Raw genomic sequence first — 18,482 nt, forward strand, 5'->3', positions numbered from 1 at the left:
TTTGTACCCACAGTATGCAAAGCTGTGCACAGATATACTTTTTATCACAGGAAACAAGAACCTTCTAAAAAAGTTGAAGATTACATAGCTTCTCTTAGAAAGCTTGCTTTATCTTGCAAATTTGGAGTTATTGAGGAGGATTTAATTCGTGACCAATTGATTATGCACTGTAACAATCAAAATCTTCAAGATAAGCGGTGGATTAATGGTGATGCCAGCTTACGTGAGTTCACTGCTATCATCAGCAAAGCTGAACTAACTTCTAGATGTGCCAAAACTGTTATCTCAAAGAGCAAGCTTGATAACAGCGAAGACATTGTGAAAGCAGTCAAATCTAACATTTCTCGCCCCAGTGATCAATTTAAAAAGAAATGTGGGGTTTCCATGCAAATCGAATTGATTTTGATGCCTTCCGAGATTTACCATTGCTGGTAGACCTGGGAATGCACCAAAATGCTACGCCTTCCATAGTGAGGTGCAACGAGGAGAAATATCTTTTTTTCTCGTTGTCACTTCCTCTTTCTATGTGTGCTGCATTCTACAGCACACATAGATAGAGGAATATGTCTCAGGGTCCCCTTTCTTGTACAAAACCAATCCTCCTTACAATGCAGGCACCCTTGCACCATGGTGCAAAGGTCACTGCAATGACGCTAGGCAGTAAAAATGGCGCCAGCACAGGGACAAAGGCAGGAGTGTGCCATATTTTTTTAATACAGTGCATTCCTGTCTTTCTCGCTATCATGCAGCGCAGCAAGACGTCTAGCTTCGCGGTGCTGCCTGACTTTGCCATAAATATGGCCCCCATTGTTTACCGCACCTCTTTAAAAGCAGCATGGTGCTGGAGAGTCATAACCTCCACCCTGCAACAAAACCCCGGCAGACTCAATCTGAGATCATTGAGGACTTGATGATCCTGCAGTGCCTCAAGAAAAACGCAGCAAGTCTGAATGCCAAATCATCTCTGTAGGTTCTTGTTGACTCCCTTTTAATTCTTGGATCAGTGAACTTGTCCATAAGGGGACACCCCAGTCGCAGGGGCGGCTCCACCCTTAGGGCAGAGGAGTGTCGCCCCACTGCTTTCTCGTAGTGCGAGAAGCAGAAACATATAATTGTGATTTAAAAACCATTTTATGTTTCTGCTTCTCGCACTGCGAGAAAGCAGAAGGGTATGCCTCGTTGGGGGTGGGTGGGCAGGTCAGGGAGGAGTTGCTTGCCCAATGCTGTGGGGCCGACCAAACCAGTCATGGGCACTCTGCCTTTTCTCTATGGAGACTGCATGCAGCTTCCATAGAGAAAAGGGCCTCCCCATAGGAACCCGGCTGGGTGCCGTCCCCACCAATCACAACCCTGCCACTGCAGCGTTTGTGATTGGCTTAGGGGAGGGGAGGGAGGCTGACTGTGGCTGCTTCCTGTTCAGGAGAGCAGCAGGAAATCGGGACCTAGCCAGGAGGTGAGTCAGCACTGGACCCGGGAAGGTAACTTTTTTTCAGATTTACATTAAACCCTCCCCACCCCACTGTGACCCTTCCACCCCCCCCCCCCCCCACCTGTGAGTAATGCTGGCCGTGACTGCCCACTCGTAGTGAAGAGTTAAGATCCCAGGTCTTTGTCTTAGATACAAGGCTAACCATCTTGTCAAGTCTTTGATTGTTCAACAAATGACACTTCTTTTTTTTGCCACAGAATCTGTGCCATTCGATTCCACCTACTGAATTACTTAAAATGGTTTGAATTCTGGGATTATCTTCAAGACAAGAGGGAGCATCTGCCCTTTGAATGTCCTCACTTCTTTAAAAGTCAGAGCTACATGCTGCAGCTGGGACTTTTTCTTGGGATAGAAGATTCAACTATACTACACCATTCGCAGGTCGTGCACGATTAGGGGTTGGCTGCAAACATATTGTAAGATGATATCACTATACATTAAAAAAAGGAGGAATTCACTAAAAGAAAAAAAGCTTAAAGTAGAGCTATATTTCAGGAGCGTCATACACTTATGTTAAAAAAAACTTAGAAATTCACTCAAATATCACTGTTGTTTAAAACAGGGAAATTTACCAGTTATACATAGCTGACATAAGTATAATTAGCACCGTTATATGCACAGCGTATAAACTCGCATATTACATCACTGATAACATCTGAAATCTATGGTGGTGCAAGTTATGCTTATTGTCACAATTGTGATGGTGGACAATTATTTCAAGATATTTGGGACACAGAACATTCATTAATGTTAACCTTACGTAAGGAAGCATTAAACTAGCATGCCCCTTCTGTTACAACTTGTGGTTAAAGACCATGCAGCAAATGGCAAAAATGATCCGTGAAATTTTAAATGGACTAGTGCAGTGGTTCCCAAACTTTTGACTCCTGGGGACCCCCATAGAGTCACCACTGGAAGCCGGGGACCCCCAAGCAATTTGTAGGATTTAAAATTTTAACATTAAAACAGTAATTCGAAAACAATTAACACGTGTGCACACAAGACAAATACTCAAATTACTAAGGATTTTAGGGGCAAATTTACAAGCCCCTATGACCTTGGGAGCATCACTTTTTGCGAAGTTCCCGAGGCGATAGGGGCTTTGCCTTATTTACAAGGCAGCGTTAAGCCACTTAGCGCTGCTTAACAGTGCCTTGTAAATAAGACCCCCTTTCACCCAATGCTTAGCGTGAAAGGGGTGGGCAGTGGGTGTTGCGGTGGGCGTTTCCCCTGCAACAGCCATTGATTTTGACGCTGCCCCCTATTTACAATGGCAGCGCAAATGGGAGGCAGCGCCAAAATTAAGACCATGGAAAACCTGGCTTAACTTGGCGAAACAAGGAGAAATGCTTATTTCTCCTCGTTTTTGCAAAACGCCTTGGATTGTTTATGTTCAGGAAGGTGACCCTTCCTGCACATCAACAATCTTTAAAAAACAATGACAATTAGTAACTTCCATGTGTGATGCATTAAGCAGCACACACAGTGACAAAACAACATTTCAAGATTGTTTATGTGCAGGAAGGGGGACCTTGCTGTACATAAACAATCTTCCCCTATTAAGTGTAGCGCCAGGGCAGGGGAAATGCAGGGCTGCATCACATTCTTGTAAATATGGTGCAGCCCTATATTACTGAAGTGGCGGAGTGTGTTGTTAAGCCAAGGAGGCTAACGACACTCTCCGCCACTTCTGTTGTATTTTAAATAGAAAGAATTTTCAAGAAAATGAAAAAAAATAATGGGAACGTTGGTGCTGCATCTCCATGACTAACTTTTCAATGGTTGGTTTTATTCCGCAGTACCAGGCTCCTGCTCCTGCCAGGGCCAGACTGGAAACCCAAAGCAGCCCTCGCAAATGATTTCAGACTAGTCCCCATACGGTGCAAACCAAGTGCAGTGAGTGAGCCTGAACACTACAAAGGGGGCTTTGGGAGGCTCCCCCCCCATAAAATGTAGGAAACAATGCTGCAGTCTACAACACAGTGATCATTATATATTGAATTGTATTAGCTTTTAAAGAATAGTAAATGAAGACCTGACTATGCACCAGAATACGACAATCTATCTGGGGAGTTCTTCAATGATTCCCTCACTATCACCCTCCAAAAGTGCTTCTCATCTCTCCATAGCCCCTCTGTCACGTGCATTTCCTTTTTTATATCTCTTAAACCATTGTAGAATGTCAGAGCACTTTAGATCACACACATATGGAGACAGTGAATCGTACGTGTAAATCAGTGTATAGAAAATGTTACATAAGGCAAAGGGGACTACAAGGTGTAGAATTCACATGTCATTTATACTGGTAGGCATATTTAAAGAGTGCTTGGTCTGGAGAAGCACAAAGTCGTGATTCAGAACATTACACAGTGGTTAGCATTGACTTTAACAATAAAAATGTATTTCCACCCAAGGAAACCTTTTTAGCACCATCAGGATAATGAAAGTCTGAGAAATACGTAAGTCACTAACTTGTACCTTGCAGTTTGCAAGCAGCTGTTTGATGACAGTTTATGGGTCACTGTGCTAGATTACGATTGTCACTTAAGAACTGCACAGTAGCAAAATAATCTCTGTGACAAAAGCAGTAACCCACTGACCTATGTATATAAAATACTGTTTTTTTAGAATGCATGTACACATTCTTTTCAGTAGGCATATTAACCCTCTGTGCTACATTAGATATGTCAAAGCTGCCACTGGACAAAACTCTCATCTCTCTCCAGCAGGGTCATTAATCACTGGTGTTATCTTGACTCTTTTATTGTTCTTTGAAAACTGCGAACTATACAAGATACTTTGCAGTGCTTTTAAAACTGCTGCCTGCGGACCACCTGGGAATGTGTCAGGGACCCCTGGGGGTCCGCGGGCCACAATTTGGGAAACACTGGACTAGTGTATATATTTGAAAGTGCCTAGAACCTACACTACAACTCTTCTATGACCCTCATTCGTGCCATGTAGTTTTTTCATTGGAATTTGGAATCCCATGGGAAATAGTGCAGGCACATGTGCACTTGGACAGGGTCTTTATTCGCAGAATCCTCCAGCTCCTTGAGACCCTAACGGGTGATTAGCCGCGCTCTATAAGACTCCTGATTCATTGAACTACAGTTCATATTGCTGTGCATGCCAAAATAGCTCCCAAAAGGTTACAGGCTTTGGTGGTGGGGGCGTTTTCTCTGTTAGGAAGTAGGGATGCGTTGCTTCATCTCAATGGCACGTGCGTGGTAATTCATATCTCCCAGATTATGCACTGTGCATGCACCTGCCACCTGGGTGAACGGGGGGGGGGGGGGGTACATCGGCAGGATGTTGAGGCTCCTAAAGGTAGCTACACATACAATGTTGGTTGGTTTAACTCACGCGAAAAAAAAAATTTGGACCTGGGTTTAAGAATGTTTTTCGGCTGTATATAGCGGCGGATCATTGAATGCAGTCTGCGCCACAAGGTCTATTTCGAGAAAGCTCCGCAGGTAGTGCGCCCTCTGCAGGAAATTATGTGTCGGTGCACAGTGGGTTATCTCAGCTTTTCGCTCTTCCGAATACGATAAAATAAGAACCACTAAAGTATGATAATAAAACTTGTTACTGACTTCCTACGTAAATGCAAACTGGAATTGCCTTACAGCCCTTTGTAACAGTTCGTCTGCTGGGTCTTAGAAGCGTTTCGGGTTGTATTTCAGTATAATCTCGGCAGTGTACAAACACACAGATCAGAAATGAATGCTGTTTGCCTTGAGATGTGCCCTGTTCTGTCCGTCTGCGGGTAAGAGGTTGGGGTAAAACCTGGCGCAGATCCAGCTGTTGGATCTAGGGCAGCTCAGTTCCAAGTCTGGGTTCCCCGCAGAAATACATTTTGAATGTGAATGTAACCATATTCTTCCTTTAACAGTTCACATATTTGTGCAGGCATGGCACTGCTGCTACGCAGACATAGGTGAAAACTGTCCAGCTGCGCTCCACTGTACTGATCGGAGCAGCCTCTCCTGTCCTGGGCCGTGCGTTTGACTGATGTCCATGGGAGGGACACCGCTTCTCCCCCGCTCCCTGTCCTGTGCTTCCAGCTCTGACAGCAGCGCGAGCATCACAGAGCATCACACATCTGCCTCGTGTCGGACGCAGAGCCGCGGCCAGGCCTCTCATTGGCTGCCGCGAAGGATGGCCCCGCCCCGCCTGCCCACTCAGGATATATATAGGAGCCGCCTGCGCCCATCACTGAGATGACCATGTGATGCAACCTCAACTGTGACAAAGCGTCACACATCAATAAGACAATCTAAACAGCGACTAAAAAATTCAAAATGATTGTGGAGTAATGAGGCTACTGCCTCGGTATCCAAAAACTCACCACTGTCAGAAGGAATCTGACAGACGAAAACAAGACAGCAGACTGGCAGACAGCTCTGGGCATCTGCCGCTCTCAGTCAGCGGGTCTTGGGGGCCGAAGCACCGAGCTGTTGTAAGAAGCTCCATCTGCAGCGAACGGAGCTCAGAGGACTTCCACCAGCTGTTCCAGCCGCCCACGGAATACACCGCCCTGCTGCAGCCCACCCGGCGCCATGTGCAAGGACAGTCTGACCACCCTGCCCGCCATCTGCATCGAGAGGTAAGAGAGAGTCGAGGCGCTATGGCAGACCTCTGCAGTGTGGCTGCGCAAGGTTGCAGTAAGAAATGCGCACACTTGGGGGGCAGGAGGGAGCTGTTCATTTACTTGACTTAAAATCCCAGCTAGCGTTTGCAGACGACTCCCTGTGCGGCTGTGTCTACAGCTTAACTAAACGTCCAGTTCTGTGTTCCTGCCATTGTTACTTAAGCCTGTTTTACTTATGTAGCTGAGCTCTAGTCTGCTCGTCTTTTGTGTAGCTACTTGATGGCCGTTTAGCTAGGTAGGCACAATGAAAATATTTTAGTAAGTCAATATCCGAGTTCTTTTCTTTTCCTCATAACTGTCATACACAGTTTGACTAAATGAGACTTCCCAGGACCACAGCGTCCAGAATGCATTGAGCTGTGTTACCTGAATGCCCTGATCTAGTAACCTTACCGCTGGCACATTTAATGCTACCTGTGCTCTGTGTAAACCCTGAGGTGATGCTGAACGATAGGTGGGTCTCCAGAGCGAGGGGCTCTGGCAGGTCACCGCAGACATTCCAGCGCAGAGAGATGCGCTTATGCGCTGCACCAGAGAAGGGGGAGCGAAGGGGGCCGCCTGGTCCAGTCTGACACACTAGGGAAGAAGGGACTGTCCACTCTCACCTCAGAGAAAGGGAACAAGTGTGCGGCTTTCTTACAGCCCCCTCTCCCCAACAGAATGGCTGTCTAAGGCAATCCTTAAACAGGGGGCTATTAAATGTATAGTGTCATCGCATGAAACATACTCTGGGAGAAAGGACTGAGGGGTTCCTTATACTGATCTGAATTGTTCTAATTTTAAAAGCCTGAGGTGTTAGGTGGTATTTGACCAGTGACCATGTATCCTGCTCACTGAACCCAAGGAAGAGATGATCCCGTTCTAAGCACTATACTAACATGAGACATTTTTATAATTGTGATACTGGTGGGGACGGGGATTGACTGAGGTTAAGTGCCTCATCTCCCAGATAAAGCTATGGGTTATGAGGGGTCTTGCACTCTTGCACTGTGCTGTGTGCATCTGCAATAATATGCTGAAAATGCATTTAAATACTTAGTGACCTCATATGAGGAGTTATTCTATCTCCCTTCTGTGCCAAAAGCAACAAGAGCAGGGATCAACAGTGTTATTTCAGCCCTTTGTAATTCCAAGGTCGATACACAGAGAATCACTAAATAGAGTGCTAGGCACAACTGTTGTAGAGAGCGTTCAAAAGGAGAAACACACAGACAATAGCATAAAACCATATAATTTTTGCAAAGAACTGGGTATGGAAGCTGGTACTTGTCTGTAACACATTCACCAGTGCCCTTGGAGGGAGGCTTCCAAACCAACTCGCTGCCAAGTTTCTTAGCACGACTTCAAAACTAACAAATGTCTCTTCACTTTCAGGGTTAAAGAGCTTGGGGCCCGCCTGGGAGTCCTGCTTCAGAAACCCGATGCAGCTTTGGAACCTGGAAAATGCGCCCATAGCAAACCAAGAAACAAACACAGGTAAATCAGGGGCCTCACTTGTCACCGACCCTTCACAAAGGGTTTTGTGTTCTTTGTGTCAATGGTATTTCCCTTTCTGGTCCTTGCCTGTCCTAAAGCTCTTCCTGTTCTTTCTGCAGACTCTGCCTGGAAGATGTGATGAGATGGAGGGACTCCTTCGACAATCTGCTGAGTAGTAAAGGTGAGTACATGTCACTCTGAGGATGGAGGGGCGGGCTGTGGGTGGGCAGGATGGATGTGTGATGGCAGTTCAATGGAGTCATTATGGCCTCAACCCAGGGCCAGCGGGGAATGCTGAAGGGAGAGGGTTGGCTCATGACTGGCTTGTGCTGAAAGCTGCATGTAAGTGGACAGATGGAACATAGCTGGGTAGGCTGGGAGAAGGTGCAGCGATGGATCGATCATGCCTAGTCGGAAGCGGAGGGAAACGTATGGACCGTGGCAGAGTAGGTGGGAGGAAAGTTCTTGCGAGTTAACTGGTGGTCCGGGGCATGGAGGATCATGACTGGATCGGAGATTATATGTGGCAGGTGGAGGGACCTTTTATTGCTAGAACATTTGAAAAAGCTTCTATATGGGTTAGGGCTAGAATGGGGATACATGTGGATGAATCATGGCTGATTGTGGCTAATTGTCAATGGGTGGTTGAACTAAGACTGAACAGGATCGATATGATTACATATTAATAGCATGGATGACTGGCTGGACTATCTGGGGTAAACCAAAGAATTAAACAATAGGCCATGGGATACGCCATTGAGGTCCAGTGAGTCATTGGAGAGAACCTGTAGAAAGATCAGCGACCACATGAGATGAAATAGGAGAACAAAGGATGCACTGAGAGGGGTGATTGAGAGGATGAGCTGCACAAGAGTGGACATGTGGGATAAGTTGCTGGATGATACTGAAGTTTGTTCAAATGTACAACTCTTTTCAGATCTGTGCTCTTCCTTCCTAACCATTATTTTCTTATTTTCTCCGTGCAGACGGCCTTGCTGCATTCTGGTCCTTCCTGAAGACCGAGTTCAGCGATGAGAACTTAGAGTTCTGGCTTGCCTGCGAAAAGTACAAGAAAATCCGCTCAGCTGCCAAACTGTCGTCCAAGGCTCAGGAGATCTACGAGCAGTTTATCCAGAACGAAGCCTCCAGAGAGGTGAGTTAGAGCCAGATTCACTAGACTGTTCTCCAGATCATAGAGGGTTCCCTTGCAATTCTTTAGCTTTTTTTTTTTGCAGAGTTTTATATAGCGCAAACTAGACCCGAACCGAATCAGGTATCAAAGCGCTTTTACATATTTTCCAGTTAGGTTACATGAGGACACACTTTCATTTTTAGGCACGGGGAGATTAAGTGATTTGCCCAGAATCACAGGAGGTTTTGGTGTCGTTACCGAGACTCGAACCCAGATCCTCAGGTCCGAGGTCGAGCGCCCTAGCCGTTAGGCCAACTCCTCTCCCCTAGCTTTCAATAAGATAGGGCAGGAATGTATTACTACTCTTCTATAGAGTATCCCAATAAATATGGCGGTGGTAATGCTGTATGGCCGAGCCAGAAGGCTGGGGTTAGGAGCTCTAGGGGTCAGAAAGGGGATCTTTTTAATGGAAGCGTAGGGAGATACGAGCCAGAACACTTGGAGTTCATTCTTTTCCTTTACTAACATGCTGTCTCCCATCCTTCCAGGTGAATATCGACCACCAGACGAAGGAACTCACTCAACTCCAGTTGGCACATGCAACACACAAATGCTTCGACGTGGCACAGGCGAAGACCTGGGTCCTCATGGAGAAGGACAGCTACCCCAGGTTCCTGAGATCCGCCTTCTACCAAGACCTTCTGAATATTGCCTCTCACCATGGGGGTGCCCAGCACTCACACACGTGAAGTCGACTCTGATTGTAAAAATATGACTTTGGCAAAATATTAGGGCGCAACGTATCTGGCCCCTTAGAATCAGACACCTCGAGTGAGGATCGGGAAGGCAACAGCGAGGATCAGGAAGAGAACGTTCTCAGGAAGTGTCTCTTCAAGGACTTGTCCTGTGGACTTTGGTACAGAATGTTTCCCCTGGAATGTATTCTCAAGATGATCTAAGCATTATAGTGTTTGAGGAGCGAGTACGTGTATAATGCAAGCTTGTTTCCCATGAGGCACATGTCTTAAGGGGATATACTGCTGTAATATATTTTACTAATCTCGGCCACCACCGCAAGGATGTTTATGGTCAGGGATGTAAGATGGACACACAGTTTTGGTATGCATGAACAAATTGTGTGTGTAAGTGTACCAGTAACTGAAAGTACGAGGTACAGAGTGTCGGAATTATAGTAGTTTCTGTTTGTGACCGAATCCACAGGAGTGGGTTTTCGAGACACGTGCACAGGTACACATACCTGCAGGCTTGGGTACTACACAGTAGATGGATATATAACATTTGAAAATAATGAACTAAACAAAGTAAGTCTAATAATGTGTTAAATGTTGAGTGCCCAATGGATTTTTGCACGGTGTTGCTCTGATAGGCTTGTACTGACTACTGTTGCAATGTAAGGACCTGTACCTCCCTGGATCCTTCTAAAATGCGACAAGTGTCTGTTCACCAGGCCCTTCCTCTGTTTCAATCATGGATACTGTCAGTAACCCACAGACGATGCAAGAAGACTCGACTGAGCATCTTGCAAAAGACGCTGCCATGCATATGATGTACAAATTGTGTCTTTACTATGAGACCGTGCCAGGAGAATTGTGAGATACTAAGGGTGGGTAAGCTCAATAATACCCAGGCTGGTGTTGGGGGTGATGGGAACCCTGCTTCAGAGAGACAAGTCTACAAGATTTAGGGCTGAGTACAAATCTGGTAGATGATTTTGAGGACACCCTGATGGTGGAAGGGTGTGGCATGATTTGCGTCATGCACTTAAACTAGAGTGCGCATCTGCGGACGGTTCATCCACAGCAATGAGAAGAACGCTCCTTCTTGGCCTCTGTTCTCTCCTCAGTAACACTTTTGTGGACATTCAGAGTCACACTGGGACTGGCCAGTTTGTAGTGGTTTCCACCATGCACTATTCGGCTCAGGATCAGGGAGACTCTGGGGTTTAGGTGACTTGGGTTCCAGTGAAGTCCCATAGATGTGTCTGAGTCTGTCCCATTCAGTTCTCTGTATTCTGGTACTAATACTTCTTTTCTAAGCCTCCTTAACCTCCACGAACAATAACTTTATTTTGCCATAACTGTGCATTTTTTTAATTGAGCTCCCTCACTAATCGACAGCGCCCTTCTACAGTTACCCCGGTTCAGTTTCACTTGCATTGCTGTGGCTGTTCCTTCTGAGGGGTTCTGGACTCTAACACTCGAACAGCACCCCACTTCGCCCATTCACCAAACGCGTTATTTTCCCTTTGAGTTCATTCTCTGCAGGCGAGGCATGCAGTGGATGGCCACTGATAACTGGGGCTCATGCTGGGCTCTACCAATGACCCCTCTCCTCTCCAGGATAGTAGATTGTGGCTAGTGCTGCACAGGATGGGCTAATGAGGACCCTGAACAAATGATAGAGGCATCAATGCATCATCACCTGCGCTCTCAGCATTGACAGGATTCATTTCAACAAGATACAGTCCCAATTGAGGGACTTTTGACTATTTTTTGAGTGTCTTTATTTATGTATGTATATTTGTATTTATATATTTATTTATTTCGTTATTTAATAATGCTATGTCCTGTTCTTTGATGAGATGACTGAATAAAAATCGAAAAAAGAGTGCTGTTTTGGGTTTATTGATTTTGTTCAGTTATTATATTTTTTATACTTGTTTTAATCATTTCATCACACAATTCAAAGGTACCTCCAAGAAAGCAGTGGATTCTCTGGAAAAGTACTATCTCTGGGTAAAAAGTAAAAAAAAAAACATTTCAGAAACCGTGAAGTCTTCAAGGTTAGCTCTCCATCTCATGGGGCATATGTACAAGCCCCAATCACCGTCACAGCGTCACTTTCCGTGACGTTGTGGGGATGATAGGGGCCTCGCCTTATTTACAAGGCAGCGTTAAGCTTAACGCTGCCTTGTAAATATGGCCTCCTTTCACGCTGTGTTTAGCGGGAAAGGGGAGGGCAATGGTTGTTGCGGTGGGAGTTCTACCGCAACACCCATTGATTTTGACACTGCCCCCTATTTGCAAGGGCAGCATAAATAGGAGGCTGCACCAAAATTAAGACCAAGTCTTGAGTTGGCAAAACGAGGAAGAAAGCTTTATTTCTCCTCATTTTTGCTTTTTTCATTTGTGCTGCCTTGTGCAGCACACATGGAAAAAGCAAAACGCTTTGGGTTGTTTATTTACAGGAAGGTCCTCCTTCCTGAACATAAACAATCTTTTAAAAAAAATTACATTTTGTGACTTCCATGTGTGCTGCATTGAGCAGCATACATAGAAGTGACAAAATGACATTTAAAAGGATTGTTTATGTACAGGAAGGGAGGGCCTTCCTATACATAAACAATCTTTCCCCTGCACGCAGACACCCCTGCACTATGGTGCTAGCGCAGGGGGAAACCCAAGGCTGCAGCTTATTCTTAAATAGTGTGCAGCCTTGCATTTCTGAAGTGGCGGAGTGAGGCGTAAAGCCACGAGGGCTAGCGCCTCACTTATTTATTTATTTTATTTTATTTTATGCGATTTTATATAGCGCAAACTTTACCCGAAGGTGTCAGAGCACTTTACATAAGAACCAGTTGCAAAACATAAGGACTACATGCGTTACATAAAACATACAAACAGAAAAAATTGCAAATGTACAAGATGTAAAGTCACACAGGGAAGATATACAAACAGAAAGAAAAATTGCAAATGTACAAATAGTAAAGTCACTCAAGGAAGAGATACAAATGGATATATTCTAAGAGTCACATAGGAATGGTAGAGAGTACAAAGGTCTACTGCATATACTAGTGATTAGAGTTATCTCTCTATACATAGGGAAGGGATACGAATGGATATACTCTAAGAGTCCCATAGGAATGGTAGAGAGTACAAAGGTCTACTGCATATATTAGTGATTAGAGTTATCTCTATATACACAGGGAAGGGATACGAATGGATATACTCTAAGAGTCCCATAGGAATGGTAGAGAGTACAAAGGTCTACTGCATATACTAGGGATTAGAGTTATTTCAATATACATAGGGAAGGGATACCCTACTTCAGTTGTAAACATCCCCCTATGTGTCTCCATGACTGCCCAAACTAAAGTCCTGATTCGAGCATTGTAAAGTCTGCTAACTAATGAAATTCAAAACTGTGACATCTGCTTTCACCTAGATCTGCCTGCAGGTTTTTAAATTTCTGAAATTCATACAGGTATCCAGAAGGTTGCAGACAGACTTTTTACGGGCCCCCGAATCAAATAGTGAATTCTGTTATTGCATAAAAAGATATACACGTGTTTGTATATGCGCAGAAGTTCATCAGTAACAGAAAATATACTAGCTGTATATTTTCCCCTCCTCAGAAAATAGTTGTCCCAATGAGGAAATCCCTCCGCTCTGAACTCCAAATGTCTTCCTTGCTATTCTTGCCATATTGTTTACAGAATTTACTCGATCCTGATGTGGTTAAGCTCTGACTGTGTCCAGTGTGGGAATGGGCCAAGAAGAGGTGTGTGAACAAACACGTTTGTAGGTGTGCTTAGTAGTATATTCAAAGGATTATTTCAATTATTTTTTTTTTTTTTAGAAAAATGGTTAAAGTTGACTTTGACTTTTTACTTGTGACTTTTCCAGTCTTGCTATATGACACTTTTTGAGGCTTCTTGTGGTGCTGTCGAAAGGCCTCGATCTACGGTGGCTTTAATATAGCACTAGCCTTGAGAGCTGCAACGCTTTTTCTTCCAAGTGCAGGCATTCACAATTTGCACATCCTAGCCACAGCGTGATAATTCCATGGCTATAAATGGTAAAGGGTATATTTTTTTCACAGTACCGATGCTGCTGTGGTTTTTTGAAGATGCCTTGTTGTGGGTGGCATGTTTCAAGCTACTCCCAGTTGACTTATGTTGACCCCATAAGTCATCCAAGCAGAGTAAGTGTCCTCTGGGCAGAGATTTGAGTCTGGCCTCAGCACGGGCATCAACTAAGGGTAGCTGCTGCTGCCCTACTCCACCATGTGGTTCACCTGTAAGCTGTGCTTTAAATGGGAGAAAATAAGTGCAGGTACTCATTAAAATGAACTAGAGGTATAGCGAGGGGGCAGGGCTAGGGGCGGGGCAAAGGGCAAACGTGATGATACTTAACAACTTCTATATTAGTTGCAGCACATCCCAAAACACATGAGAAATGTGTTTATATGAACAAAGCAGGTTAACTCATTGCACAAAAGGAAAGAGAAATGGGATATGTTAACAATTCCTTCTTTTTCAATAGTTGCACCTTCTTAACGTCATACTGTTAATTGCTGTTTGGCACAATACTATATATTTTTCAGCACGCGAGTAGGAAGAAACTGAAAATACCCCTACGTCGAACCAAAGCTCTTATGGCACCAAGCAAATGAAGCAGCTCATCTCCTCAGAAGATATCTCTTATCTCTTCCATCGATCTATCCATTCATCCTACCATTTACCTGCATATGTTCACCATTTAACCGTTACATTCTATCGTCTATTCAGTCTTTTACCAATCATTCAGTTTTTCACCGTTCCGTCTATCCACCCTTCATATCCAAACCTATCCATACATCCATCCATCCCCAAACCTATCCATTCATCCTTTCACTCATCCATCTCTTTATCCACCCTTTCCTTCATCCATCAATTATTTCACTCATCCATCCATCAACTCTTTCACTTCTTTATTCCATCCACCCTTTCACTCAATCCCTCCTTTCACTCACCCTTCATCCACCCTTTCATCCATCCTCCCTACCTTTCATTCATCCATCCAATTTCACTTATCCACCCTTTATCCAATCATCCACCCTCTTTCACCCATCATGCTTTCACTCATCCTTCCATCTATTCATCCATCCATCCATCCATCCATCCACCGTTTATCACTCATCCATCCACTCACTCACCCTCCCTTTTACCTTCTTTATGAATTTTGGCGCAGAGCAGACCTGTACAAATAAAGTGCCACCCATTTTCTTTAAAAAATACATACTGAAAGTGTCTGGATTCTCTCTCTCTTTCTCTCACTTTTTGTCTTACAAAAACAGGCATACACACAAACATAGCAGACACACAAAAGTCTACGGTAGATGAAAGCCATCTTTTCTCTTCACCTACCATGGCTTCTTTAATTGCCACCAGGGCCGGACTGGCCATAGCATGATTGCCACTGCCAGGGCACAGGCATGATTCATGTGCTTGCACGAATGAAAAGGATAGTGTGAATGTGATTGACAGCACAGGGCCTGAAGGACCCTGCTCTGTCAAGCACAGCGTGATGTGAGCACCCAGACATTATTCAAATGAGCCCTGCTGAATAGCTCAGCTGGGCTCAGATCTGGGACGGCAAAAGCAGTGCCTTGGCTGCCAGAGACATGTCCCACTCCTGCTCACCAGAACACGCAATGAGCTTACCTCTCATAAGTAGCGGTACTCTCCACGGCAGTAGAGAAGTGCCGGTACTCAAAGATAAAAATATAAGAAGTGCTGGTACTTAGTATCGGTGAGTACCGGCCCATTTAAAGCACTGCCTGCAAGTGTCCTCTCTTCCCCTGTTCTCAGGAATCAAAACATAGCAGTCGAAACAGAAAGTCAACGGGTACCGGTTTCCACTCCTGGCATTTTGAACAGCTACGGCGATGGCCCACATTTAGCAGTGAGTGCTCCTGGTGTCCTGTGGGAGGGGACAGCCAGGTGGGTCACACTCCCTGGTCCCCTTTCATATGGAGTGCTGGTGCCTGCGTACCCTCTCTATGCCTGATACTTGAAGGGGAGGGCCCTGAACAGACCTAGAATCACAGGCTCAGATATGGGTTCATCAGGTAACCTGCACGAAGACACAAAAGGTGGATTTAAATCTCAATAGACTCAATTCAGCACAAATCAAGCCATTACAAACCATACAAGATAGAAACGGAAAAAGTGTTTCATACGCAGAGACACTAGTAAAACAAGTATCGCTACTATTTTTTTAAAATAGTTGTAGTGTGAACGCACGCATTGTATGAAAACAAGCATTGTCTAAATGTTAAACTCTCTCTCTCTCTCTCTCTCTCTCTCTCTCTCTCTCTCTCTTTCTCTCTCTCTCTCTCTCTCTCTCTCCCTCTCTCTCTCTCTCTTTCTATATATATATATGATTCCACAGAATTTCCTTTTGGCCTGAAGGCGCACTCCACTGCAGGAATAATTTCCAAACTGGCAAAGCGTTGATTAGAGAAATTTATTGCATGTTTCCCTTACGCGTTTCAAGGCTGACAAGCCTCTTGTTCACAGGTTTTTCATGCTCTGCGCAAAAACACAGCTGCCAGCACTTCCATTTATCCATAACGGGATTATTCAAAGTACATCGAATCGATGTCTGTGCAAACCCCACTGGAGGGGAAATAATTTGGCTGCCACGGACTACATATCCCAGAGATGCTCACGTAGGGGCCGTTATGGATAAATGGAAGTGCTGGCAGCTGTGTTTTTGCGCAGAGCATGAAAAACCTGTGAACAAGAGGCTTGTCAGCCTTGAAACGTGTAAGGGAAACATGCAATAAATTTCTCTAATCAACCCTTTGCCAGTTTGGAAATTATTCCTGCAGTGGAGTGCGCCTTCAGGCCAAAAGGAAATTCTGTGGAATCACGTAATACCGGCCTCCTTGCCGGGGAAGGAGCGCACCGCTCTGAAAGCAAGGTAGAGTTTGCAGGTTTGGGACTGTCCATGAACTTGCGAGGCACTGCAGAAGAACGTACATTTACTGTGCAAGGGGGGCTTTGGAGGCCCACTGGAGGGCTAAATGTATTTTACTGTTTTTCAACCTCCACAAAGCTTTTCGCTCAGTCACTCATGCTCACTTAGTTGGTCTCAGAGAGATACACAGAATAATCAGGCTGGTCGTTTCAATAAGGATTTATTGAACAGTTGGTATTCTAGTGTACAATAAATGAGCTGCAACAACCATTAGACAGTAGCAGAGATATAAGATTAGTAATAATACAAAAGTAAAGGGATGGTATAGTTCTACCATCTTGCAGAAATCATGAATATATACATGTGCATAAAACACATGATAAAAAGTGCCACCTAAAAGTGCATACTCCTACGATGTATGCCTAACTAGATGTACCTAAATGTACCTAGCATCTGTGTAGATGTTATGCCAAGAATCCCTCTAGGATCTAGTCCACCCCATTACCTGAGAATTAGAGAATATGGGACCCCTGTCCTGGTCTCGAGTTAGACACCCCGCGAGGGATATAAGACTACTGCTTGCTGGAGCGTCTGCATGCAGGAACCTTAGCGTCAGTGTGTCAGCTGGGAAGTCACGGTCTCCTCTGTCTTCCTAAGCAAGATGTGATGTTTTTATACCCATAAGTCTCACCAGGGATCCTACCTTGCTGTGTTCTGTGTCTGCCTAAAGGATGACGTCAGGCCTGAACTTTATACAGAGATGTTATACAAGAGATGGTAATCCCGCTGTTAGTTCTGCTGTGCTTCCAAGATAATGTATGAGATTCAAACTAGGGAAAACCCACGTTCTGAAAGCAGTGTCATATCTGGGTGAAGGGTCAGTCATCAAGAACCATTATGTATGTGATGTAGGTAAGGATACAGGTAAAAGGTTATGATGTTACCTGCTCCTATAAAGGGTACCTATATGGAATATAACAAAGGCTGGTCCTGGGAGCAGCAGGGACCCCACGAAGCTCGCTTCTGACGGGTGGAATCATACCTCCCAAACTGGTTACCGGTTTCTGGAGTGAGGGTATGATTCCAACATGTTTGACACCAAACACTATAGGGTTTGTTTCAGCCGTTTTAGAGTTGGTCATCACGTGGTCACATAATGCCACTCTATTTGTCGTTAATGGCTGCTTCACTGACAACCTGAGAGAATAGACTCCATAGGCTGCAGGGGTGTTCTGCTCATGCAGTGGCACCCTCTCACTTAGAACCAAGCACTCAGTACTCAGGATTGTAAAGTCCTGCTAGAGGGGTGGCTTATAGGTTTTAAGTGCAGTGGCCCTTAGATATAGTAAACCTAGATCTTAAGTAAGTGGTGCATGCACCAACATACACTGGTTGCAGTGGCAGGACTGTAGGTTCCATTTTGCATGCCCTCTCATGTGGCATAATACATGCTTCAGCCCAAGGGAGGCCTCTGGGGTACCTATGCCCTGGGTACATGGGTACCATTTACAAGGGACTGACAAGGGTATCCCATATCCAATCTGGAGCGTACCTAAGTACATAACCTAACAGTTTAAGGAGAAAGCAGATAGACGAGGTCCTGTTTAGCAGGATCCCAGCCAGACTAGTCAAAAACAATATCACATTTAGCAAAACGTGGGGGTAACCATAAGAAGCAGATCCTACTTTCCTACAGGGTTGCATTGCTGCTGTGTGCCGGAGCAGGAGAACTGAGGCTCTGACATCTCTCCAACCAGACCACCTGCTGACAGACAGTAGTAGCCAGAGATAAGTGCAGCAGCCAGAGGTCATGGATGAAAACAATGTTACTCTGAAAAACACCTCCTCAATATGCTAAGCATCCCAGACATGCTTGTAAAAAATTCCAGCACAGCGTCTTCGACAGACCAGCAGTCCCTATTCCCCCAGCACCTTGAGACTCTTACCAGTGAGTAGTTGTGCTCTACAAGCCACCTGATTGATTGAGTGTGCGTTAATCAGAGGGCTATAAATATGCGCAGAAAG

General features: G+C 44.9%; 1 protein-coding gene across 1 annotated transcript; it reads left to right on the forward strand.

The window, feature by feature from the left end:
* The first annotated feature begins 5,891 nt into the window (after positions 1 to 5,891).
* LOC144775753 (regulator of G-protein signaling 5-like) lies at positions 5,892 to 11,379 on the forward strand. The gene is made up of 5 exons (XM_078659244.1): positions 5,892 to 6,098; positions 7,518 to 7,619; positions 7,739 to 7,800; positions 8,606 to 8,772; positions 9,300 to 11,379. The coding sequence occupies exons 1-5, from the start codon at positions 6,052 to 6,054 to the stop codon at positions 9,498 to 9,500; spliced, it is 579 nt and encodes a 192-aa protein (XP_078515370.1). The 5' UTR covers positions 5,892 to 6,051; the 3' UTR covers positions 9,501 to 11,379.
* Positions 11,380 to 18,482: the final 7,103 nt, after the last annotated feature.

This window comes from Lissotriton helveticus, chromosome 1_1 (genome assembly GCF_964261635.1).
Source record: "Lissotriton helveticus chromosome 1_1, aLisHel1.1, whole genome shotgun sequence".
Taxonomy (NCBI): Eukaryota; Metazoa; Chordata; class Amphibia; order Caudata; family Salamandridae; genus Lissotriton; species Lissotriton helveticus.